The following is a 26213-nucleotide window of genomic DNA, read 5'->3' as shown; positions in this document are numbered from 1 at the left end:
AAATGTCATTTATTAGTCCCAATCCCCAAAAGCTCACTTAAGTGGGTCACTGGAAGCTGACCTCCAGGCGGGCACAGATTGTGAATGAGCTTTCTGCTTTCTTGCTGCTCCGATATGGGGACAAGTAGCCGCTATATTAATGATGGTAAGAGGCCTGGCATATCCAAAAGGCTCGAACACAGCATCGCAGCTAATGTGTAAATCATCCACCAAATATAAACGTTACCTCGCACACTCATCTCACTAATCGGCGGGGACTCCGGGGTTAGGAAAGGGATGGGGCAGTGGTTAGAGTGGCTTCAAAAAGTAGTGGTACAGTGCAAGATGTCCACAAAATTCTGGGTGCAAAATCACTGCTCCAGATGTATTTTACTTTGATACATAGGGTGGAATTATTTGCTTTGATACATATTAGCCTCATTGGAAAAAAGATCCTTGGACCATATTTGATGCTATATTTATGCCTAGGCTGCGTCCATACTGCATGAACCAAACGGCGCACCTTAATGAGGCAGGTCATAGAGTGCGCAACGGCGCGGCAGATTTTTCGCGAGACAACAATTTTTTTTATTTTGTCGCTCGACAGCCGGGTCACGTGGGCGGTTCAGCTAATGAGGGCGAATCAGCCCCATGACGTCACGTCCCCGCGTCCGCCATGCCTCCACGTTGAGCACGTCACACGTCACAGATATCCTACAGGCCACGGATCGCTCAAGCTACAGGCTCTCGCGCGCGCCTACTATATCCGGGGCCTTAGGAAGCGGAAAGGGAGCTGGACATCCTAAAACAAATCCATTATTCTTTCAATAAAAAGTGTAAAAGTAAACGTATTACAAGTAGTGGTTCTGAAGGCCTGAAAAACATGAGTGGTCCGACCCTTTCCTCTATCATCGCACTTTCACCATTGGGTGTGGGTCAGCCATGCTAGTTATCGGTGAGAGAGTAAACAGGCAAAGATCAGCATCCATCCGCTCCATGAAAAAATAGTGGAACTCACCAGCAAGAAAGTTAAAACCTAATTTATTAAACTACAGGCATACCCCGCATTAACGTACGCAATGGGACCAGAGCATGTATGCAAAGCGAAAATGTACTTAAAGTGAAGCACTACCTTTTCCCACTTATCGATGCATGTACTGTACTGCAATCGTTATATACGTGCATAACTGATGTAAATAACGCATTTGTAACAGGCTCTATAGTCTCCCTGCTTGCGCACAGCTTCGGTACAGGTAGGGAGCCGGTATTGCTGTTCAGGATGTGATGACATGCGCATGCGTGAGCTGCCGTTTGCCTATTGGGCGATATGTACTTACTCGCGAGTGTACTTAAAGTGAGTGTACTTAAAGCGGGGTATGCCTGTACATAAGAAACAAAATAAACAAACAGTACAAAGTACTCTCCCACGCGTTTCACGCCCACTATGGCGCTTTTTCAAGGAGTAGTGAGATAGGGGAGGTCCTGAGTATTTAACATACATCCCCGTCATGCAAGACAGCTGTTTAAAATAATTAATACTGCAGTATGGCAAACACTCAGAGCAGGGCACTGTACAGGAACATACCTTACATGTGCGATAGTTGGCATTGCCACAGACTTTTCCCTATGATGTGATAGCAATGCAGAGAGGGTTTAAGTCACCACAATCCAGGTAGGTCTGCATGTTGGGTTTTTTTTTTTTTGCACCAGCTGAGTGTGTAAAAGATATTTTAACATCCCGTGATGCGCTCACACTGTTTGGTGGAAATGAATAGCGCATGTAATCCTGTCATTAAAATATATAAAGGCCAATGAGTTGTGAGAGCAGGTGCACACACAACCATCATGTTCCCCAAAACCTAAAACGTGAGGATCACGCATTGCGATGATACCTTTTATTGGACTGACAGTACAATTATTCATATATGCTGTTCATGAGCTTTAAAAGCCACATACGTTTTGTGAATTATGGTCCAAAATATATTTGCATTTAAACCACTAACCTCTGAAGCGCCACTGATTGCGCCACCTGTGCTGAAGCAGGGATTGATTGAGCCACCTGGGCTGAAGCAGGGATTGATTGAGCCACCTGTGCTGAAGCAGGGATATCCTGAAAACCTAACCTGTTGGCGGGGCTTGAGGACTGGAGCTGAGCACCCCTGGGTTAGATCCCTCCCCAAATTAAATAAAACAATAAATCTATTTTGGCTACTAAACCTTTTAACAAACATCTTCCCGCTTCCTGCAGTAATCGTATCTTTGCAGTTTATGTTGCAGCAGAGGATTCTTGATGATTAATTGCACGTGTTTCTATCAGAGAGAGAAGCGGGCTGTCCGATTCCTTTTGCAGAAGTGTGAGTAACAAGCCCCGGGTGATCAGGTGTATATTATTCAGTATTCAAAACATTGCTTAATTTCTAGGAGGGGTGAAAAATAATGCGATATTATAAGGGAATATTTATCTTCTCTGTCTTTGCATACATGCTGTTTTTTTTACTTGTGATGATAGTCCTTCATTTCTGCTGCAGTTGATCTTAAAACGGCAATACAAGTGGGTGACATTTTTGCTAATTTTTGTATAACATAGGATGGAAGCTGGGGGTCTCCGTTCATTTCGGCTCCAGGGACCCCCTGCTGCCAGAGATACATACCTCCCTCCATAAGGGGGCGCCGGTAGCCGCTCCGCTCGGTTAGCAGGGTTCACGAAAGGGCAGGGATTGCAAGCTCCTGCTCCCTGCGGGCCAATAGGAAGCTGTGACGTTTTCAGGTTCGGGTTCCTATTGGCCCACGTTATGCCTGGAACTTTGCCGAGATTCCGCCCCTTTGGAGGTCTGTATCTCGAGAAGCTGGGGGTCCCCGGAGCTGAAATGAATGCGGTTCAGCTCAGGAGACGCCCCTGCTTCAATCCTAGGTTAAAACATGACAATTAAAATAAAGGGGGCTAACCACAAGGTAGTCTCAGCGCAAACTCACAGCGCAGGCGTTAAATGGCCGTTTGCACCCCGTAAAAACTTTGCAAAAATAATAATAATTTGGCAAGCATTAAACGTCAATGTGTAGGGTCACGTGACCCTATGTATACTGCCATGTTCGCAAAAGGATGTCAACATTGTTGAGTAATGGGATAATTAATAAGAAACGCAAAAAAACATTTTTGCAAAGCACATTTGACGACATTCTTATCTTTCTAATCTCTACTACTGTGCTGGTGTAACTCCCAGTCTTGTTCATCAAGATCTTATAGTCTCTAATTCCTCTCCCTCCCCAAAAAAATGATGGTTTTTACCACCCACAATTTATTTTATAGAAAAATGCATCAAACTTCGTAATTTGGATATTTATACGCACCGTGTAACTCCGCCCTTGTTGCCGTGTAATACTGTAGAGTTCGCTAAATATTGTGTGGGCAACTCGTACACGCAGAACACTGTGTATTGCCTACTCTGTGATATTTGTCATTGTGCTGTTAGCTTGAATGTGCAAAGCCATTAAACATTATCGTAAGCTATGAAATAAATGTTAAGCACATTAGTGAAGGTGTTACTTGAATAATTGCTGTCTGTTCACTGCCGGTTTGATGTACACTAGCTTCGTCCGTGGGAGCAACTCATTCGATCAGATACAAACCATTACAGATGCACATGGGCAATTGAGTTCACAGACGCCAACATAATAGAAAAGGTCAAAGATATGACATTGAGGTTTATTTTTGCAAAAGTCTCCCGGCTACAAATCCAGTGCAAAAATGGGCCAGTTATAGGAATTCAGTGGAAAGCAGTTGGAGTTTGGTATATGTGGTGCCATTCTTTTGTCCCAGTTTTGCAGCTGATAAACTCTAGAACAAAAAGTTTCAACGTCTCCTGCATGCAAAATCAGGGCATAAACTTTAACCAAAAAAATAGCACCAGATTTATTATAAAAAAACAACCCAGTTTAAAGCATCAGGGTTTGTGTTCTCGGATACATGTGTTGCTAGCTTTCGCTCCAGGTTTGCACAACTGTTACAGCTATCAGAGTTTCATTTGTAGCTATAATAAGGGCTGGATTAGAGCCCTATCCAATATGCATCCCAGAGTTTGGACTAGCCCATTGGGACTGGGGGCAAATCATTGGGGGGGGGGGGGGGGGCAGAATTAGGCACCTCTGCCTTTCTCTCCACAATGCAAAGGGAGCAAGGTCTTTGCAGCCACAGATCGGAGCTCCTCCTCTCCCCCTCTGCTCAGCTCTTTTATACAGAGCACTGATTAATACTGTCCTCTACTGTGCTAAAGACTGATTCCGAGGGAGAGACGGTAACCAGGGCAGTGTTAATCAGAGCAATGGCATGAAGCAGCTGACTGGAGGGGGTGGGGGAGACTTGGCTGCAATAGGCTCACTCCTGTATCAGAGAGGCAGCAAGAATGTAGAGCGCCCCCTTCATATTTGCTACTATACATTCTCACATTCCATTACCCATATCATCCACTGGGCCCCCATCGTCGCCCACTCTCCCCCTCATATCATCCACACTCAATCTCATATCACCCTCCTCACTCATATCTTCCCATCTCGCCCATGTCTCTCACTCCTTCCCATATCTCCCAATGCTCCAAGACCGCAGATCACCGGGCGGCCATCCAGTCACCGCTGGAACACTAACACTGTGCAATAAGGCATCCCTATCTGGGGGCCTTCCCTACAGCACACACAAGCTACTGAGGATCGGGGCCTAACTGGGACATGTGAGGGAGTCTGGCCTAGTCCAGGAGCCACAGGCACCCGGACACTACCTTCTCCCTTGCAGTCCCTTCTCCGACTGGAGCATGGGACTGTTTTCGCGCCAAACTGTATCTTCTTAGCATGCCCCTAAGGCAAGATGGCCACCGTAACTTCTCTTACTGCGCATGTGCCAGAACTCTATCACACATGTGCGAGGATCCAAGATGGCAGCCCCCCTTGCCGGGTACGCCGCTGAGCTACGGTGACCCAGTAGCCCTGCAGCCTTCCACCCGCCATGGAGGTGAGCGGGGACCCGGCTATGTGTGTACAGGGGGAGAGGGCGGTAGGTAGTTCAGGAGAGGGGGAGGGAAGCGCTGTAGTGAACTTTGCAGAAGTTAGGACGACATCCGCTGAGGACCACTTCACAGTCTAGGGCAGCTGGGCTGGGTTGGACGTGTGTGTGTGTGTGTGTGTGTGTGTGTGTGTGTGTGTGTGTGTGTGTGTGTGTGTGTGTGTGTGTGTGTGTGTGTGTGTGTGTGTGTGTGTGTGTGTGTGTGTGTGTGTGTGTGTGTGTGTGTGTGTACACACCCCGGAGGAAGTCGCATGTCGCGACGAAACGCGTAGGACAAAGCTAAGCCAAGGACGGAGAGTGTGGAGAGAGACGGGGAAGAGAGTGGAGGGAAGTAAGAGGAGAAATACAAGGGGTGTAGAGAGAAAGAAAAAGGGGTAAGCGAGTCTGAAGAGAGAAATAGAGGTACGTTAAAGTGGGAGAGGAGGGTGAGGGGTCAGAAATACAGGCAGGGAGTGGTGGAGAAAAATACAGGGTGGCGTGAGAGAGGAGGGGAGAATGACGGGGGGAGAAATACAGGTGGAAAGAGGGAAGGACAGGGGAGAGTGAGAGGGGGAAGAGACGAGGGAGAGAGACTGAGTGATAAAGGGGGAGAGTGACGAGGGAGTGAGAGGAGAAAAACAAAGGGAGAGAGATGGGGGTGAGTGTGAGGAGAGAAATAGAGGGGGTTAAAGGGGAGATAAGGCAAGTGAATGAGGAGGGCAGTGAGAAAAGGAGGGGGAGTGTGCATGCGTGGCACCAGGAAAGCCGTCAGTGGCCCTGGTTTCCACGCGTGGTCCCTTCATGCCTCAGTCCCACACTGCATCTCTCCCTTGCTCAAGCAGATATAAGAAGCCCTGTTCAAATGAATGGATTTGAAGTGTTGCAGAGCGTGGAAGGGATTGCTTTAGAATACAGGACAGGGGCCATAGTTGGTTTCTGATATTCTAAATCATGGCGATATACTGTAAGCATTGATGTAAAAAGATCATTTGGGTAAGTTCTAGCTACCCGGCTGTGCAATTTGGGAAGCTATTACACAAAACAACAGGAGGAGTTACAGTACCTGCCACACATGATAACGTTTACATTTCTTACCAATTGCTCTCTACCATGTATAATTAGTCTGTACGCAGCCACATCTGAACTGCTGTCCGATTAACAAACCTGGAGAAATGCATCAAACTTGGACCCAGACAGATTTAAATATGGATGTGCTGCACGGTACTAACACAATCTGTGTGACACATACAAAACATTTGGAACCTAAATCAATCTATAAAAGTCTTTCCCCCCCTACCCCCCCCCTCCATAAAGATTAAGAGCTTACTCCATTACCCAGGGGGGACGTTCCTGTATCAAGCGCTCTCCCCATTGGAATGGGGTCTCTGGGCTGAAAAGATGATGGCATGGTAAAAATAAAGGGTAGGAGAGTGAGCCGGGCGGATAGGAGAGTGAGCCGGGCGGGTGGGTAGGAGAGTGAGTCGGGCGGATAGGAGAGTGAGCCGGGCGGGCGGGTAGGAGAGTGAGCCGGGTGGATAGGAGAGTGAGCCGGGCGGGCGGGTAGGAGAGTGAGCCGGGCGGGCGGGTAGGAGAGTGAGCCGGGCGGGCGGGTAGGAGAGTGAGCCGGGCGGGCGGGTAGGAGAGTGGGGCGGGCGGGTAGGAGAGTGAGTGGGGCGGGCGGGTAGGAGAGTGAGCCGGGCGGGCTGGTAGGAGAGTGAGCCGGGTGGGCGGGCAGGAAGGCCGGCGTGAGCTTTGATCAATAAACCAGTACTGTAGAAAATTGTTAAATGCTGTGCAGTGCGGGAGAGAGCTCTGCTTGTTTTATTTAACAGTTTTATTCCTGTAAATTATGGCTCTGTTTGCCCAGTCGGTTTGTGTTTTTCACATTTCTGTCAATTCCTAGTAATAGGAATGCAAACAGGGGCGTAACTACACTACTGCAAAACCCTGCAATGCAGGGGGCCCCCCCGAGAGTGAGGGGGGCCCGGCTGGCAAGCACTGAAAGTTAGACATGGCCAGCGGTTGGGTCCAGCCTCCGTGTCGGGCTGTGTGAGCCTTTGTTTCCTGTAGGGCCCTCACCCTCCCTGCCGGTGTCACGGCTGGCGCCAGAAGTTGGGTGCAACTTCTGCATCCGCATGGTCCCAACTTCTCACCGACACAAGACCCAAAGGCCTCGCCCCCGTCCCACATTACCCACAAGGCAAGGTAAGAGAGGGGAATGGAGTGTGAGGAGGAGAGGGGGATCTCCGCTCAAACTGCAGGAGTTGGGTCGCGGCGGGGGGGCGTAACGAACACGTCACAGAGCTGGTCCACCTTTAGGCCTCGTTCAGGGTGCAGGCTTCGGAGGGAGGGCGTGCTGCCGTGCGAGCTGCCGTGGGACACAAAGTATTCAAATTGAATACTGGTTGTCAGGGTAGCAGCTGCCCTGTCTCCGAAGCCAGGAGTTGATGCTGGCTACAGTTTCAATAAACGAAAAAATTGGTTTTTGAAGCTGCAGCAGCGTCACTGGGACCTAGGCAGCCAATGAAATCATTCTTGAGAAGGATTTCATGACTGCAGCCTTGATCCCTAAACTGCCGTCTGTAGCCCCGCCCCCTCCTCAACTCCTGAAAAAGTCTGCTGGGGATGAACACACATCGCCCAGCAGACTGCCGCCCTCCCTCCCGAACGACCTCCCTCCAACTCCTGCCTCCGGCACCCTGAACGAGGCCTTAGGCCTCGTTCAGGGTGCCAGAGGCAGGAGTTGGAGGGAGGGCGGCAGTTTGCTGGGCGATGTGTGTTCATCCCCAGCAGACTGTTTCAGGAGTTGAGGGGGCGGGGCTACAGACGGCAGGTTAGGGATCCAAGTTGCAGTCATGAAATCCTTCTCAAGAATGATTTCATTGGCTGCCTAGGTCCCAGTGACGCTGCTGCAGCTTCAAAAACCAATTTTTTCGTTTATTGAAACTAGCCAGCGTCAACTCCTGGCTTCGGAGACAGGACAGCTGCTTCCCTGACAACCAGTATTCAATTTGAATACTTTGTGTCCCACGGCAGCTCGCACAGCAGCACGCCCTCCCTCCGAAGCCTGCACCCTGAACGAGGCCTTATTGGCTGAACCAGCTCACGTGACGCGACTGCAGCCCCAAATTTCAATTTGGGTTGTGGTGGCAAAATGACGCAGCGTCAACGCTGTAGTTTGCCACCATAGACCTCTGCCCCCACCCTCTTCTGCAGCCATGCTCCTCCGCTGCCCTCCCTGCTTCCGCCACAGCCATCCTCCTCCGCTGCCCTCCCCTGCCACCACCGCGGCCATCCTCTGCTGCCCTCCCCTGCCATCCTCCAGACAGGAAAAGGCTGAAAACTGGGACATTTGAACGATTTAGATAAACCTGCCGGGACATCGGAACATTTAATGAAAATCCGGTATGGTCACCCTAAGAATAGGTCGTCCTTCCCAAAGAGAACAATACACTAAGGGCCTCATGCAGAGAGCAGCGCTACTTTAAATCTCGCCATTTTTTGGAGAATTTCGCGCAGAAAATGGCGAGTTACGAAAAACGCGCCAATTTTTTTTTTCTATTTCTAAAACTCGCCTCGCGGCTGGCGAGAACCTCCATCTCGCCAGTTTTAAAATTATCCTAATGCAGAGAGGCGCGAACGGCATCTAGCGGCTGTTCGCGCCAATAAAATGGCGCGATTTTCTACTATTTGCCTCGCCAGGAAAAGTTGGCAAGAAGCTGCCGCTCGCGGCCATAGGAAAGGAAAAAAAAAAGGCGCGATTTTATTTTAACACATTTCTGCAGCGCGCCTCTCTCCAATTTAAACTCGCCACACGCATTCATGCTATACATTGCAGAATTCGCACTTTTCTGCATATGGAGAATAAAACTCTCCAAAAAAGCTACTTTTTATTAAACTCGCCAATTTTTAAATTTGCTGCTCTCTGCATGAGGCCCTAAGTGGTTTAATGCACTGCTGCCCCCTCCGACACTGAAGGGGGTTAAAGAAGGATTCGGTGTAATGTGTCCCGTTGCCAAAAGCTGATATTGAGAGAATGAGAGACCGAAGAATGAGAATCTGGGAAACACAGCTTTACATTTTATTCATGCAGGTTATATGTACACCCCCATTTATACACATAAAATCTATATATTTACATACACATATGTACAGAAGTGAGGGGAGGGGAAGGGACACCTAACTCCTATGGAGTGGTACATCTGCAGCCAAGCTAATGACCCCCCTGTGCATCTACCTCACTGCTACCCCCCGTTTTACCATCACCGTGCTCTTTGGGAATAGACCGACTACTTTACTATTGTAGGGGAACAAATAAAACACATTCATTCTGTGCACATTTCCTGCAAATGCCCAAGGGCAGCCCCGGTACCTCCAGCTCTACGGAAATGGGGAACCAGTTCAGATGCAAGATATAAACCAGATGGGGGTGGAGCCAGCCGGGCAGTCACAACCATTTGTGCAGTACATCGGAGTAAGTGTGCACAGTGTTGATGGGCACCAGGCAGCCTGTCTCCTGTTGCTGTGAAAGCCATGAAAGACACAGGGTTGCAATGACCATCAGTTCTTTGTAAACGTGTTGGTGCTGCAGGAATAGGAAGCAGGCCTGCAGGGCACAAGCCTAGATGCAGTGGCGGCACACACACCTATAGCTGTAGAGGAGTCAGAAGACCTGATCAGTTGGCCTGTAATCCCTGCCTTTTAATGTAATGAGGCACTCAGGAGTTGGATTGCATCACTTATGTTCAGGGTTGTGACATTAATCAAACAGAATGCTCCGTTTCACCGAGCTCCCCAGCCTTATTATTTTACCCCTATACATTAAAGGGTCAGACATGGATTTGTTGAACCTATCACCCCACTCAGCTGTCAAAACAGCTGTTTAGAATAACACATCTAGCCACAATTCATGGGGTTTTCAACATGCAGATGCTGATTCGTGGTCTTTTCCGTCTCTACGCCTTAACCCTTTCAGCTACAACGTTCTATTGGGTGAATACAGCCACTGACACCAAATCATCTCTGCAAAGATATTCACTTGAATATCGCATGAGTAAGAGTCTAAATTCAAGTTTATTTCGTATCTGACAGCAATCAAAAACACCAAGAGGAAGCTGGACTTCATCGGAAGGTGCTTTTGATATGTCACAAATGAGTAGCTGTGCATACAGCTCTTTGGGAATGCCGATCAAAGACGAAATGCAGTTTAACTAGTAATCTTATTCATGGAAGATGTAACAAGTGAATAGCGCAACAGTGAAAAAAGGGTCTGTTTGAATCAGTCTCCTTCCTCTTATGTGATAAAAGGATGTATCGGCGCACTCATTTTAAGCACACAAGGAACTCTCTGTGCATAAGAGGAAGGTGACATGATAGCAGGGGTAGGCAACTCCAGTCCTCAAGTGCTGAGCCCCTTCTGCTGAAGCAGGGAGATCCTGAAAACCTGACCTGTGGTGGCCCTTGAGGACTGGATTTGACCACCCCTGCTCTATACCCAACAACATTTAATATCAAACTTAGGGGGTGAAGGACGTTATGACATTATGGTAACCCAAACATTTAACTGACATGCTAGCAATTACTGCCTGCATCTGACGTACTGTACTGAAGGCACTCTGGTAACATCACAGTCACAATTGTCTTTCTGAATGCGTTTAATTAATCCGCCTCCTTAGTACCTACTGTAGCCAACATGTTTGGCACTTTTCATCAGCCTTTAAATTACGCGCAGTTATGATCTCCTAAATGTATAGCTTTGCCCCCCCCACGTTTAAAGGAAGAGCGTCATCTGCCCTAGAGTCATTAAGACAGTTTAAAGATACCAGATGACGGATTCCTAACCTATTACATCCAGACACCATAATGGTTAAACATTCGTGAGGAACTGCCCATGACATTTTCAGTGCCACATTCCTGAAAAGGTGTCTCATGCATTTTTATTGCTGCACCACCTTCTAACATTCTGTGTCACCTCCTGAGAGTGTTGCTGCTGTAACATTGTAACAATGTAACAGCTTTTAGAGACTGCAGGAGTTTCATACTACAGTGACTTCATCTCCCAGTTTAAAATTTTCACCCAAAATATTAAAGGTGCAATCCAAGCCTTTTTTTATTTAGAAATACAGGTTTGAAGCAGGGGGTATCCGGAGCTGGACCCCGTTGATTTCAGCTCCGCAAACCCCCAGCTTTCAGAGATATAGACCTCTGAATGGGGTGCCGGTATCTCCTGCCGTTTAAAAAAGCCCTCACATGGGGCGATTGGGAGCCGCACCGGTTGATGTCACAGCTTCCTCCTATTGGCCCGCAGGGCCGGGAGCTTTGAAAAGCAGTTGTGTAGTGAACCCTGGAGGTAAGGAGGGGGTTCCCTATAACTGAAATTTGTGGGGTTCAGCTCCGGAGATCCCCTGCTTCAATCCTGTATTTAAAAAAAATGAAGGGAATGGATAGAGGAAACAACACTCTGAAGAGGAGTTGCAAACATGGTTTGACCAGACGGTAACAATATTAATAAATATCCTATTGACCTGCAAGCTACACTGTGACGTAATTTGTGTGTTTTAAACCCAATATAATAAAAGACCTCCCACTGGGCCTATGGAAGCTGTGTAACATGAACAGTGTCACCACACACCTCATACACCTTTTGTGGGATTTTACCAAACAGCCGTTTAACCCATTGGCGAGTCTGGTATTGACCGGCTAGTGACATTGTTCCAACATTTAGAAGCGTAACAAATGTTATAGCTACAGTCCCATAACAATCTTCAGTGTTTGCACATATTTTAAAGAAAAGGGAATTTTGCTCCAGCAGTCAAATAACTGTCTTGAGTTGTGTCCCTTTTCCTCGGGTAATACAGGGGCCCATGTTACTTATCCAATTCTGAAGTGTCTTATTACTTATAACTTGGTAGGGTTGACTTCTCCCTTTTTTTCAGGTTGTCAACAACTACTGTAAGATTAAGGCATATCCCAAGTACCCAATTGAGCAACAAAATATATTGCAACATTGTAACAGCATTGAGGTTTATGAGGCGTGCGTTTCTGAACCCGATGTTCCCAGATGGGATAAGAGAAATGCAGAATGCTATAGGATCAGGGGTAGCTGCCACATGAGCAATGTGCTGTCTGTCTCTCCTCCAGACTGGGAATTGTTAGAGGAGGGATGGAAGATTCGGTACCCTGGTCCTCCTGACACTATGACCACAGAGCTGATCTCCTTGCGGTGAGCGTCTCGACCTGAAGGTTGGCTCCTACACCACACATCGGGGTCGTCTGCCATCTCGTAAACGGAGCCATCCTCCTCGCTGGTTTCAAGGGCCCCGCTTTCCACTCTGGAGCCCTCCTTAGCAGAGAGGTGGTGGCCAGGAAGATGTGCAGTGCCACGCAGGCGGTACTGCAGAAGGATCCCTTTCAGACGAGATGGATGGTGGTTGTCTGAGGAGAGGTCTTGGGATGAACCATCTGGGGTATCTTCTTTGGATTCCACCGGCCCCGTACATCCCCTTACATCTTCTCTAGATCCTTGCTCAGTCCTCAGAGCCTCAGGAGCCATTGTACTACTGGCTACTGTAAGGAACTGCACTGGCCCACAGTGACCATTCAAGGAAACCATTCCCTTACCTGGTGTGGAGGAAGGAATAAAGAGATAAATGTGAAGAATTAGACCAAATGGTCTGGGTTACATGTTGCCTACACTAGGATATGGATACATACATATACAGAAGAATGTGTGAATGCCAACATTTCCCTTGCAAGTATAGACATGAAAAAGTGCAAAGTAGAGTATGGATGCAAACTGCAAGTTCTAACTAGATACTCAAAAGTCCGCAATGGGAATCGAAGACTGCTCCTGTTATCTGAAACACAGAGGAGTCTATACACAAAAGTGTGATAACCACTATTGCTCCAATCATTCAAGTGAATAGCTAAGTGATTAATAGTGGCTATCGCCCATTTAATAGATAAACTCCATTATAAAAATTGTAACCTTCATGTACTGTAGGTAGGCATTATTTGACGGTTTGTACTAAATACCCCTGGTATTAAATAACCATTTAACGATGATAAGTCATATTTTGTGCTTTTTAATCCCTGAACTTTCAAGATCTTTAAATAATAAGGAACATTACTACAGATATCCTATAGAACCAGAACCATTACATGGGACTTCTTCCTTGAAATGAGAATCTTCACCAACGGGAAGAACTTGTATTAAAATACCTCTGGCGTATGTCAAACAAGTAGAACTCTGGAAACCTTACTCCTGTGAAGGGTTATTAATGCATGCTGCTAAATTTTAGTCAAGGGCAGGAAAAACAAGTCGCCAGTCCTGGATGTATGATTTTAAATAAATAAATACTTTACCATATCTTCAGATTTTATCCAGTTTCCTAAACACTTTAGGTTCACCTATGCCTGCAAGTGAAGTTTACCATAGCTTTGTTTAGGAACAGCAGAAACCTAAATGTAACAAATAGGGCATACAAGTAGGGTACCAATTATGGCCCAAGAACTGTAGGGTTAAAAGTAGGTGAACCAAATGGCCCTTATCTGCTGTCAGATTACATGTTGATGGTGCCCAGAAGCTTGTGATGGTCAGCATGGGCAGCCTTTCTTACCCGTGATTTTGGGGATCCCCTCGAGTTTTGGCACAGGCAGGGTGATCAGGATGCCCAGGTCAGTGCCTACCCACAGCAAGCCGTGGCAAATGAGCAGAGCAGTAACTCGAGCATTCTTTTGTTCTGCATAAAGAGAGACCACGGTGGAGGAATACAGTAATGAGAGGGAGACCAGAGAGATGACAAATACACAGACCAACTCAAAGATTGCCCTGCGAGAAAGTTGGGTCATATGGTTCAAAGAAGCGTAATAATTCTAATAGCAAATAACAAACTTTCATTGAAGTTCATGCGAGCGTACGAGCTGGGAATGAGTGAAACTGCCTTCCCATGGGTAACTCTCACTCATTAGGAGTTAGACTTCACAGGGCAGTGCAGAGTATTGTATTATGGTTTCCCATTATTATATATAGTTTGTATATTTTGTGATGTAAAGTACTCTCTGTTTGGTGAACACTATATAAAAATACAACATTAGAAATGAGAAAGTGATAGCACACCCCATGTGTTTGAGTGATTACAGAAGCAAGTTTATTGCACGAAAGTGAGAACAATGTAATTCTCCAACCTTAAGAACAAAACAAAAAGCTTAACATGGGTAAGTAAGTTCATAAGATGAAAGTAGATGGATGTCCGGATACAGGACAAACCTGGGGGAGCCTGCGTGTCAGTGCAATTCCCCATAGTTGATAGCACCTTTTGTTACCATCTGCAGGCAGAGGCAAGACCCTATACGGATATCATGCAAGACAAAAACGTACTCGTTCTCTGCCAGGGATTAACATGTTGTGGGTGTCAGATACGATTACTTCTCCGGCTCCGATTCCTTTTAGGCGGGAGCCAGGGAAACCGGGCAGAAGCCAAGCTGTGCTGTATCATTAGCGCAGTGCTCACTAAACCTCCCATCCACCCAGTGTACTGCTCGGGACAATGGCATGGTGTCGTGCGACTGTCCCGGACACGCTGCTCCCAACCGGGACACTGCCAGGCTCTTCACGTGGTAAAAAGTCTTTAAACACCATTTAAAAAAATATATATATGTAATATTCATACGCAACCCTTGAGAAATACCGAAACATCGACTGTTTGCCTTTTTGTGTTGACCTGATTGTCAAGTAAATCTTTTTTGCTGCACTCCATTCTGGTGTGCTGAAACGCCTTTGGCTGCCTCATTCTACATCAGGAGCAGAGTTCTCCCGGGATGGACCTTTTAAACAGGGAATGATCTTCAGCTGAGGAGGCCCAACACTTCTGTGCCAGCATGTCTTGCGGAGGTGCCCATTGCTTGTCTGGACAGGACCCCTGGGGTTTAACATTCTGGGAGTTCACTTCCTCACATGAAGCTTAAGATGTCAAGTTCCCCACTAGTCTCGTTTTTACTTATGTGGAGATTCTTTTGCCTGTGGTTTATCTATATCTTTTATCAATTGTTTTCAATTGTTTTTAATGAACACTAATAAATGAGACGTTTTAATTGGAAATTCGGGCCATTTTGCAACCTTTATTGTAGGTCACCACTCAATAGTTGATGTGAAAAGAGGATGGATCTAAGTCAGGCGTGGCCAACTCTAGTCCTCATGGGCTACCAACAGGTCAAGCTTTCAGGATATCTCTGCTTCTTTGTCTGATTGAGCCACCTGTGCTGAAGCAGTGATATCCTGAAAGCCTGACCTGTTGGTAGCCCATGAGGACTGGAGTTGGCCACACTAGATCTGTGCTAATGCCAGGGCTTCTTTCCTGGGTAATCTTGCACAATGCTGTATATCCCTGCGAATATCATCACTATCCCAGACAAAGCATTATATGGTGTGGGATTTTACCTGTTCAGTAGGGGGATTGTTTTGGATTTTATGCAGTAATATGAGAGGAAGGTACCAGAAGCAGGGAGTAATGAGGAATGTGTTACCTGGCAGAAGCAGAGCGTAATGAGGAAGAGGTTACCTGGCAGAAGCAGGGAGTAATAAGGAATGTGTTACCTGGCAAAAGCAGGGAGTAATGAGGAAGAGGTTACCTGGCAGAGGCAGGGAGTAATAAGAAGGGAGTTACCTGGCAGAAGCAGGGAGTAATAAGAAGGGAGTTACCTGGCAGAAGCAAGGTGCGGGTGGCTACGTTGATCTCCTGTAACAGCTCCAGGGTCTCAGTGTGAAAGAGGCGGATGGAGGAGCCCTCCGAGAACGCCATCCACACCCCTCCTCCTGCCCTCACCATGTGGGTTACACTCACTCCCTCCTCCTGCAGGGCTTCAAACCTCTAGCAAGAGAGGAACAAAGGGTAAGTAACACACAGACCAGCACAGGGACACAAAGACAAGTGCAGGAACAGGGAGCACAGGGTAAGAGATTGTATAAAGCCGGTGAGTCGCAGACAGTGGTGCCGAGGACAAAATACTCACACAGAGAGGGGACACGGGCTCACATAGAGAGGGGGACACGGGCTCACACAGAGAGGGGGACACGGGCTCACACAGAGAGGGGGAAACGGGCTCACACAGAGAGGGGGGCACGGGCTCACACAGAGAGAGGGACACGGGCTCACACAGAGAGAGGGACACGGGCTCACACAGAGAGAGGGACACGGGCTCACACAGAGAGGGGGACACGGGCTCACACAGAGAGGGGACACGGGCTCACACAGAGAGGGGACACGGGCTCACACAGAGAGAGGGACACGGGCTCACACAGAGAGAGGGACACGGGCTCACACAGAGAGAGGGACACGGGCTCACACAGAGAGGGGGACACGGGCTCACACAGAGAGGGGACACGGGCTCACACAGAGAGGGGACACGGGCTCACACAAAGAGGGGACACGGGCTCACACAGAGAGAGGGACACGGGCTCACACAGAGAGGGGACACGGGCTCACACAGAGAGGGGACACGGGCTCACACAGAGAGGGGGACACGGGCTCAAACAGAGAGGGGGACACGGGCTCACACAGAGAGGGGGACACGGGCTCACACAGAGAGGGGACACGGGCTCACACAGAGAGGGGGACACGGGCTCACACAGAGAGGGGGACACGGGCTCACACAGAGAGGGGGACACGGGCTCACACAGAGAGGGGGACACGGGCTCACACAGAGAGGGGGACACGGGCTCACACAGAGAGGCGGACACGGGCTCACACAGAGAGGGGGACACGGGCTCACACAGAGAGGGGACACGGGCTCACACAGAGAGGGGGACACGGGCTCAAACAGAGAGGGGGACACGGGCTCACACAGAGAGGGGGACACGGGCTCACACAGAGAGGGGACACGGGCTCACACAGAGAGGGGGACACGGGCTCACACAGAGAGGGGGACACGGGCTCACACAGAGAGGGGGACACGGGCTCACACAGAGAGGGGGACACGGGCTCACACAGAGAGGCGGACACGGGCTCACACAGAGAGGGGGACACGGGCTCACACAGAGGGGTACACGGGCTCACACAGAGAGGGGGACACGGGCTCACACAGAGAGGGGACACGGGTTCACACAAAGAGGGGACACGGGCTCACACAGAGAGAGGGACACGGGCTCACACAGAGAGAGGGACACGGGCTCACACAGAGAGAGGGACACGGGCTCACACAGAGAGGGGGACACGGGCTCACACAGAGAGGGGGACACGGGCTCACACAGAGAGGGGACACGGGCTCACACAGAGAGAGGGACATGGGCTCACACAGAGAGGGGACACGGGCTCACACAGAGAGGGGGACACGGGCTCAAACAGAGAGGGGGACACGGGCTCACACAGAGAGGGGGACACGGGCTCACACAGAGAGGGGACACGGGCTCACACAGAGAGGGGGACACGGGCTCACACAGAGAGGGGGACACGGGCTCACACAGAGAGGGGGACACGGGCTCACACAGAGAGGGGGACACGGGCTCACACAGAGAGAGGGACACGGGCTCACACAGAGAGGCGGACACGGGCTCACACAGAGAGGCGGACACGGGCTCACACAGAGAGAGGGACACGGGCTCACACAGAGAGGCGGACACGGGCTCACACAGAGAGGCGGACACGGGCTCACACAGAGAGGCGGACACGGGCTCACACAGAGAGGCGGACACGGGCTCACACAGAGAGAGGGACACGGGCTCACAGAGAGGGGACACGGGCTCACACAGAGAGGGGGACACGGGCTCACACAGAATGGGGACACGGGCTCACACAGAGTGGGACACGGGCTCACACAGAGTGGGACACGGGCTCAAACAGAGAGGGGGACACGGGCTCACACAGAGAGGGACACGGGCTCACACAGAAAGGGGGACACGGGCTCACACAGAGGGGGACACGGGCTCACACAGAGGGGGACACGGGCTCACACAGAGATGGGGACACGGCTCACACAGAGATGGGGACACGGCTCACACAGAGATGGGGACACGGGCTCACACAGAGAGGGGGACACGGGCTCACACAGAGAGGGGACACGGGCTCACACAGAGAGGGGGACACGGGCTCACACAGAGAGGGGGACACGGGCTCACACAGAGAGGGACACGGGCTCACACAGAGAGGGGGACACGGGCTCACACAGAGAGGGGGACACGGGCTCACAAAGTGAGAGGGGGAAACGGGCTCACACAGAGAGGGGGACACAGGCTCACACAGAGAGGGGGACACGGGCTCACACCGAGAGGGGGACACGGGCTCACACCGAGAGGGGGACACGGGCTCACACCGAGAGGGGGACACGGGCTCACACAGAGAGGGGGACACGGGCTCACACAGAGAGAGGGACACGGGCTCACACAGAGAGAGGGACACGGGCTCACACAGAGAGGGGGACACGGGCTCACACAGAGAGGGGGACACGGGCTCACACAGAGAGGGGGACACGGGCTCACACAGAGAGGGGGACACGGGCTCACACAGAGAGGGGGACACGGGCTCACACAGAGAGGGGGACACGGGCTCACACAGAGAGGGGGACACGGGCTCACACAGAGAGGGGGACACGGGCTCACACAGAGAGGGGGACACGGGCTCACACAGAGAGGGGGACACGGGCTCACACAGAGAGGGGGACACGGGCTCACACAGAGAGGGGGACACGGGCTCACACAGAGAGGGGGACACGGGCTCACACAGAGAGAGGGACACGGGCTCACACAGAGAGGCGGACACGGGCTCACACAGAGAGGGGGACACGGGCTCACACAGAGAGGGGGACACGGGCTCACACAGAGGGGGACACGGGCTCACACAGAGAGGGGGACACGGGCTCACACAGAGAGGGGACACGGGTTCACACAAAGAGGGGACACGGGCTCACACAGAGAGAGGGACACGGGCTCACACACAGAGAGGGACACGGGCTCACACAGAGAGAGGGACACGGGCTCACACAGAGAGGGGGACACGGGCTCACACAGAGAGGGGGACACGGGCTCACACAGAGAGGGGGACACGGGCTCACACAGAGAGGGGGACACGGGCTCACACAGAGAGGGGGACACGGGCTCACACAGAGAGGGGGACACGGGCTCACACAGAGAGGGGGACACGGGCTCACACAGAGAGGGGGACACGGGCTCACAGAGAGGGGGACACGGGCTCACACAGAGAGGGACACGGGCTCACACAGAGAGGGGGACACGGGCTCACACAGAGAGAGGGACACGGGCTCACACAGAGAGAGGGACATGGGCTCACACAGAGAGAGGGACAGGGACACGGGCTCACACAGAGAGAGGGACAGGGACACGGGCTCACACAGAGAGAGGGACGGACACACAGAGGGGGGGAGCACAGGAACACACAGAGGGGGGGAGCACAGGGACACACAGAGGGGGGAGCACAGGAACACAGAGGGGGGAGCACAGGGACATAGAGGGGGGAGCACAGGGACACACAGAGGGGGGAGCACAGGGACACACAGAGGGGGGAGCACAGGGACACACAGAGGGGGGGAGCACAGGGACACACAGAGGGGGGAGCACAGGGACACACAGAGGGGGGGAGCACAGGGACACACAGAGGTGGGAGCACAGGGACACAAAGAGGGGGGGGAGCACAGGAACAAACCAAGGGAGGAGCACAGGGACATACAGAGGGGGAGCACAGGAACACACAGAGAGGGGGGGCACAGAGCAGTACAGCACAGAGACAGAAAATATAAACTTTTAACATGAAAATTTAAATAAAACACGATTTAAAAATGCTTCTGTAACTCAGAACTGGCAAATTAGTTAAACAGCGGAAGAAACACAAAATAAAGGACAATAACCGTGTGGCTGGAAATAGAACAAGAGTCAGATAATTAAGCTTTCAGACAAGCACCTGAATAAAGGCAACCCAAAAAAGCCTGAATGTTTAAACATCCATAAATTATAAAATCCTCTAGCCAGAAAATGGTAAAATGAAGAACCTACTAAAAATTCTAAGCTCATGAAACTTTTAGTTGGTCTCTCTCAGTCAGCAATAGGTCACTCACGTAATTGGCAAACGTAACAAATGTTTTGGCCTCCAGTTACTCGGAGGGGCCCAGCAAGTATTTGATTATTATTTTGTTATCGTAACCATGGTTTTTTATTTGCCCGTGCATTAAATTCATGTGTTTTAAGTTTCACTTTATTAGGGACCCCTTATAATGTTTTTGGGGCAATTAACTGGCTAAGGGCTGTACCACGTCTAATGGGGTAGCATCTATGAGCTCCTCTAGCCCAGGAGAGCGGTAACTCTGGTCTCATGACATCATCACGAGTAACAAGAGTCCTGGCGCATTGTCGAGACTTTTTACCAATGGCAACTAAAAGCAGCATGTCATGGGGTGCAGACTCACAATTAATATAGCCACCCCGCCCCGCTCCCCCCAAACCGACTCCCCTTCTAGAAATTAATGAATATTTATAATTAAGTCTTGATTAAAAGTGTACCTGCAATAAAGCTGTGACCATATACTGTAATTGCCGTAGACACTATACTCCATGGACCGGAATCCATTTTTAGTCACACAGCGAGTTACTAAAGCATGAAGCGGGCTGATGTAACGAATTCCCGGAAGGGAGAAGTGATGCCCACAATATGAGACCCTACCCCCTCATATACATTTCAATGTTTTGTATTCAGGTAAAAGGTTTTCAAATAAATACAAATATTTCTGAGAGGGACAAGGAACAAAACAATATGTACGTTTGTGAAAATTAACATTTGGCCATACAACTTTTGTTCTTTTTGTAGACATACAGACAGACAGACAGACAGACAGACAGAGCGCACACTATAAGGCCAGGGACAGAAACAATTTAATCACACTATTAATGGCTAGCAAAACACTCAAGCGTTAAAATGCATTAAAATATATATAGGGAAATGGGGGGAAGGGGGAGGGAAGACAGGAGATAGCAGAGGGATAAAAAGTCCAGATATAGTCACATACAGTATATGAGGAATTACTTCAATCCCAAAAAAGGTCAGCAAAACGGTGTTTGAAGATAGCGTGGACAAGTGGAAATGTGACGGATAACATGCTGTATTGATGGTGAAAATGCCGGTGTCTACTCCACTCAGATCGCTGACAAAACCCTGATGAAGTCACCAGATAGCGTGACTAAACTAGTTGGATCCATGTCACAGACGGCACAGTGCTGTTACTGTAGCTGAGACTTGGATCAGTCTTATGCTCAGCTGCTTTCAAAAGTTTTCCTGTCAGATGGTTTATACAGCTCACACAGCTACATTGTAGCAATTCATTAGTGCAGGAACACCTTGCTACAATAACTTGCCCTCATCAGCAGTGGATTGTATGGAACTTGAGACGACAGAGTAACGGGCGCACAATTTTTTCACACAGCGAACGCGAGGCTAATTATCCATCTGCCTTCATTATTCGCTACCCTGTGGAACGTCCGTGCCCTTGTTGTTTCCAAGCTTTCTCCCTGCACAAGCTTATCCGTGATCTGAGTGGAGTAGACGCCGGCATTTTCACCATCAATACAGCATATTATCCTCCACATTTCCACGCTGTCTTCAAACACAGTTTTGCGGCACTTTTTGGGATTTAAGTCATTGGTGACTATATCTGGACTTTTTATCCCTCTGCTATCTCCTGTCTTCCCCCCCCCCCCCCCACCCCATTTCCCTATATGTATTTTAATGCATTTGAACACTTGAGTGTTTTGCTAGCCATTAATAGTGTGATTAAATTGTTTCTCTCTTTCCCTCTGAGTATCTCCCTCACCGGACTGGTTAACCAATTTGAGAGCTGCCTTGCCTATTGGTATACAAGTATCCCCATCTATAAGCAATACAATATATGTTATTATCCTTACACTTTACACACACCATTCAATCACTTACTATCTGTTTCACCGTGTATAGTTACTTGGCACTTTTCTAATATATATATATATATATATTTATATATATATATATATATATATATCACGTGGCTATTTCACTTGTCACATAATCACTTGCTTACCATTATTATTAATATTATTGTTTATCTGTAAAGCGCCAACATATTCCGCAGCGCAGTACAGTGGGGTACAGAGTGACATCAATTACAGAAACTAAATGCCATACAGACAAGGGCAAACAGATACAGAATATAATGAGGGCTCTGCTCCTGAGAGCTTACACTCTATAGCAGCAGTGCGCAAACTGGGGGGGGGGCGGGAGAATTTCTAGGAGGGGCGCGGGCGGTTACAGAGGCCCCACAGCATTTAAATAAAATGCCAGGGGAGGCGTGAGGCCTCTGTAACTCCCTTACCTGCTGCCAGCCGGGTCTTCGGCGCTGCGTTGTCATGTGACGTCATGCGTCAAATTATGTGATCGGGTCACATGACTGCAACGTCATTTAACGCTGGGCCATTGGGAGAGGGGGGGGCGCGAACGCGGCGGCTCCTGGGAATGGGACCGCAGCTCAAGAAGTTTGCGCATCCCTGCTCTTGAGCATGGGTCTCAAACTCAGTCCTCAAGGATAGCTCTTATGGATACCCCTGCTTCAGCACAGGTGACTCAATCAGTGGCTCAGTCAAAGACAGAGCCACCTGTGCTGAAGCAGGGATGTCCATATAACCTGGCCTGTTGGTGGCCCTTGAGGACTGAGTTTGAGACCCTACTCTAGTGGGTTAAGCTACTCAGCCCTTTTGTTACTATAACAGAACCTTGCCTGGCCTCCTATGCTGCCTGATTGCTGTGTTGAGTTGCCAGTCCCCGTCCCCCCTGGTGTTTTTGGGGTACTTAGAGGTCTGTCCTCCTGGACGGGGAAGGGAGGGGGCAAGGGAGAAAAAAATAAATATCGGTGCCTGTCTTAATATATAGAAGCTAATAACAGCGCTGAAGCCCTGTAGGCTGTGTGCACACGTTACTATCCCAGTCTAGGGGAGATTTGACATCTATATTATATAGTACTTGGAAAGCACGCCCTGGGGCCAATAAATTCACTCTTTGGGCTTGTGCCCAAAATGTCCACACTTTATGTCGATGCGAGGGGGATTCAACACCTTTTGCCTGTGCAGGAGGGACTTTTTTTTTGGAGCAAGAACAACATCCTGCATATATTAATGAAAAGGATAAATCCCACAGACTGTCACCTGCATTACATACGGGAGTTTAAATGATTGCATTTCTTTTTGCTAGTTGCACACGCACGCGGTGGAAATATTTTCGGGGACGCACGCCGGCTGAGATTGTTGTCTTGAGGCAGAGCCCCGACTTGTAAACTCGAGCGTCCCTCTCGGGGTCCGGTGGAGACCCATTTATTTAAGGTCAGGATAGGATGCGGATTTAGATCTGCGTGTACCCACCATGCATTGCTCCAAACAAACACCTTTTTAAGGATAGCAGTCCGGCGTGTCTGCGTGCGATAACCCAGGGCTGGCCATGCATTATTCATCAGAAGCCGCAAAGCAGCTGCCAGAGTTATGAGGTTTAATAGATGCAAACTAGGTTTATGTGTTAGAATATGCAAATGTCTGAGGGGGGCAGGGGGGAGAGAAGGACAGGAAAGCGCAGCTATGGTAATATTCTTACCAGCACAGACCTGTCCTCCGAATGTCCATGCTGGGGGCAAGAAGCTACTGCAAATGAGGCCGTGTGAAAACATTGCCACAAACCTAAAAAGAGGGGGCGTGCCGGAGACCCTCACAATAACACCGTGTTAAGAGTAACTACAACACATATAATCGCCCTGACAGTGATGCTGTTGTGTTCCTGAAAGTTTTTTTTTATTATTTTTTACTGGTTCCAGGAGGTTTAAAAGAATATAGATCATTTGCAGCACGCATTCATTGGACACGGAGGACGACCTGGCAGTGAGAAGGTGGGCTGTGCATCAAAAAGGCTTCTCCCTGTTGCAAAACTGGAGCAAAACAGCACCATGTTTATTAAAGCAAAATAATCTGGGTGTGTTCTACAAGGCCAGGGGTGGGAAATCTCCTGTCCTCAAGGGCCGCCAACAGACAGGTTTTCAGGATATCACTGCTTCAGCAAAGGTGGTTCAATCAGTGGCTCAGTAGAGTCAGCTGTGCTGAAGCAGGGATATCCTGAAACCGGTTAGTGGCCCTTAAGGAATGGAGTTTCCCACCCCTGTACAAGACCCTTTTATGTAACACACGTAGTGCAGGGGTCTCAAACTCAGTCCTCAAGGAAAAGGGTTTTATGGATATCCCTGCTTCAGCACAGGTTTTCAACTGAGCCACTGATTGAGCCACCTGTGCTGAAGCAGGGAGATCCATAAAAGCTGTGCTGTTCATGGCCCTCAAGGACGGAGTTTGAGACCTCTGATCTACTGTAGAGCAATGTTTTTGCTCTAGTTTTGCCAACCAGAGACCTCGATACATAGAACACCTCCTGGATGTTATGCAGAATCCTGGTTACCAAACTTGGGCAATAATGACATCAGAACACAGCCCTGGATTTCTGCACTTTTATTGTCCCCGTTTTGCAGCCAGGAAACGTTATCGCCTAACCAAGCAGAACTGCTCACTTTTCTGGGTTTGTTTTGTTTATTTAAACAAAGACCTACAATACGGATGTGTGAACTCCTTTTTGTGGCGATGTAGAACAGTAATAGGGAAAACCTGAACCCTTATAGTTATACCGCCTTCTCGCGGCTCAGACTCCCCACATTAACGTACTGTGTGCAGCGTACTAATAGCTGCATCATTAGGAAGCAGCCTGGCTGACAATGTTCTCCAATTAGTGGTCTATATGCATTTAAGAGACCATTATGTGTCCATGGTAATAATTAAATAGTTTAAGAGAAATAACAGAAAGCCAATAGCACACACTGAAATGAAATCTCAGATCTATAGCTAAAGATGGAGGAGTTCCTCGGTACCTGGGTTTTTAGGGTCTCCGGCTCCAGAACAGTGACTGTATTCCGGCAGCTCACCCACACGCAGTCATCAAGCACCAGCAATACCTGCACGGGCCCGTCTCCCACCTGCACAGTGGAGGGGTTTCCTGGATCCCAAAATCCTCCTGACGAGTGAGAGGTAAAGGTGGATGATACAGAGTTGCTAACTGCAGTCAACCTTCTCAATCCCCCTCCCCACTTCTAAGCCTCCCCACTTCTAAGCCTCCCCACTTCTAAAGCCTCCCCACACTCCCCACCCTCCCCACTTCTAACCCTCCCCACTTCTAACCCTCCCCACTTCTAACCCTCCCCACTTCTAAGCCTCCCCACTTCTAAGCCTCCCCACTTCTAAAGCCTCCCCACACTCCCCACCCTCCCCACTTCTAACCCTCCCCACTTCTAACCCTCCCCACTTCTAACCCTCCCCACTTCTAACCCTCCCCACTTCTAACCCTCCCCACTTCTAACCCTCCCCACTTCTAACCCTCCCCACTTCTAAGCCTCCCCACTTCTAAGCCTCCCCACTTTTAAGCCTCCCCACACTCCCCACACTCCCCACTTCTAACCCTCCTTTCCCTCTCCCCACTTCTAACCCTCCCTTCTTTAACTTTTCTTTCTATGAACATGGCTCTACCAATAGAAACCAATCTGTTTTTACAGCACCCACTGCATAGTCCAGTGCTTTCATACAAACAGAGTACTGCCAATTCTTCTCATGCTGGCCTGAAGCATCTACCATTGTTCTTCCACCCACACAGTTCTATTAAGGCATTCCCTGCTAATTCCAATATAGTAACTTCCCACAAACACGGATCTGCACAGTAATCACACAATACTATATTCCACTATTCCAACACTGGCTCCAAACCCACTACACATGCCTATTGCAATGCATACTGATCCCATGCTGCTATCCCCAAATAAACCCAACACACACATCACGTGTGAGATACTGCATGACAGGGCCCGCGGTTCCAGAAGTACTACTATACCCCATGTCTTTAAAGCTGCAGTTCAAGCAATATCCTATGTTTGTTTATTTAATAAATTAGTTCTGTACGAAGAGAAAATACTTTTTTTTTTTAAAACAATTTTAAATACTTTTTAATGTATTCTAATGTAACAAGCATTTATGTTCTTATAGCAAATATTTACAAAGTCACATCCCTTTCCCCTTCTGAAACAGCATCACCCTTTTCAGCACTGCCCTCTCTAGCAGTCAACCAATTGAATCTAGTGCCTGTCTGGTCACATGATCTTCCCCACAGAATCG

General features: G+C 49.2%; 1 protein-coding gene across 10 annotated transcripts in view; it reads right to left on the bottom strand.

The window, feature by feature from the left end:
- Positions 1-9066: 9066 nt before the first annotated feature.
- Positions 9067-26213, bottom strand: part of ARHGEF10L (Rho guanine nucleotide exchange factor 10 like) — a 104286-nt gene continuing 87139 nt past the window's right edge. For all 10 annotated transcript variants that reach the window (XM_075605988.1, XM_075605984.1, XM_075605991.1 and 7 more), the window contains 4 exons: positions 24923-25065; positions 15708-15876; positions 13627-13749; positions 9067-12628 (listed from right to left, as the gene is read on the bottom strand). In XM_075605988.1, coding sequence (XP_075462103.1) covers positions 12093-12628; positions 13627-13749; positions 15708-15876; positions 24923-25065 — 971 coding nt within the window. In that variant the 3' untranslated portion in view covers positions 9067-12092. The remainder of the gene's footprint in view (positions 12629-13626; positions 13750-15707; positions 15877-24922; positions 25066-26213) is intronic.

The sequence above is a fragment of the Ascaphus truei genome, chromosome 6, assembly GCF_040206685.1.
Source record: "Ascaphus truei isolate aAscTru1 chromosome 6, aAscTru1.hap1, whole genome shotgun sequence".
NCBI classification, from domain to species: Eukaryota; Metazoa; Chordata; class Amphibia; order Anura; family Ascaphidae; genus Ascaphus; species Ascaphus truei.
This window is presented reverse-complemented; position numbering and strand designations above follow the sequence as displayed.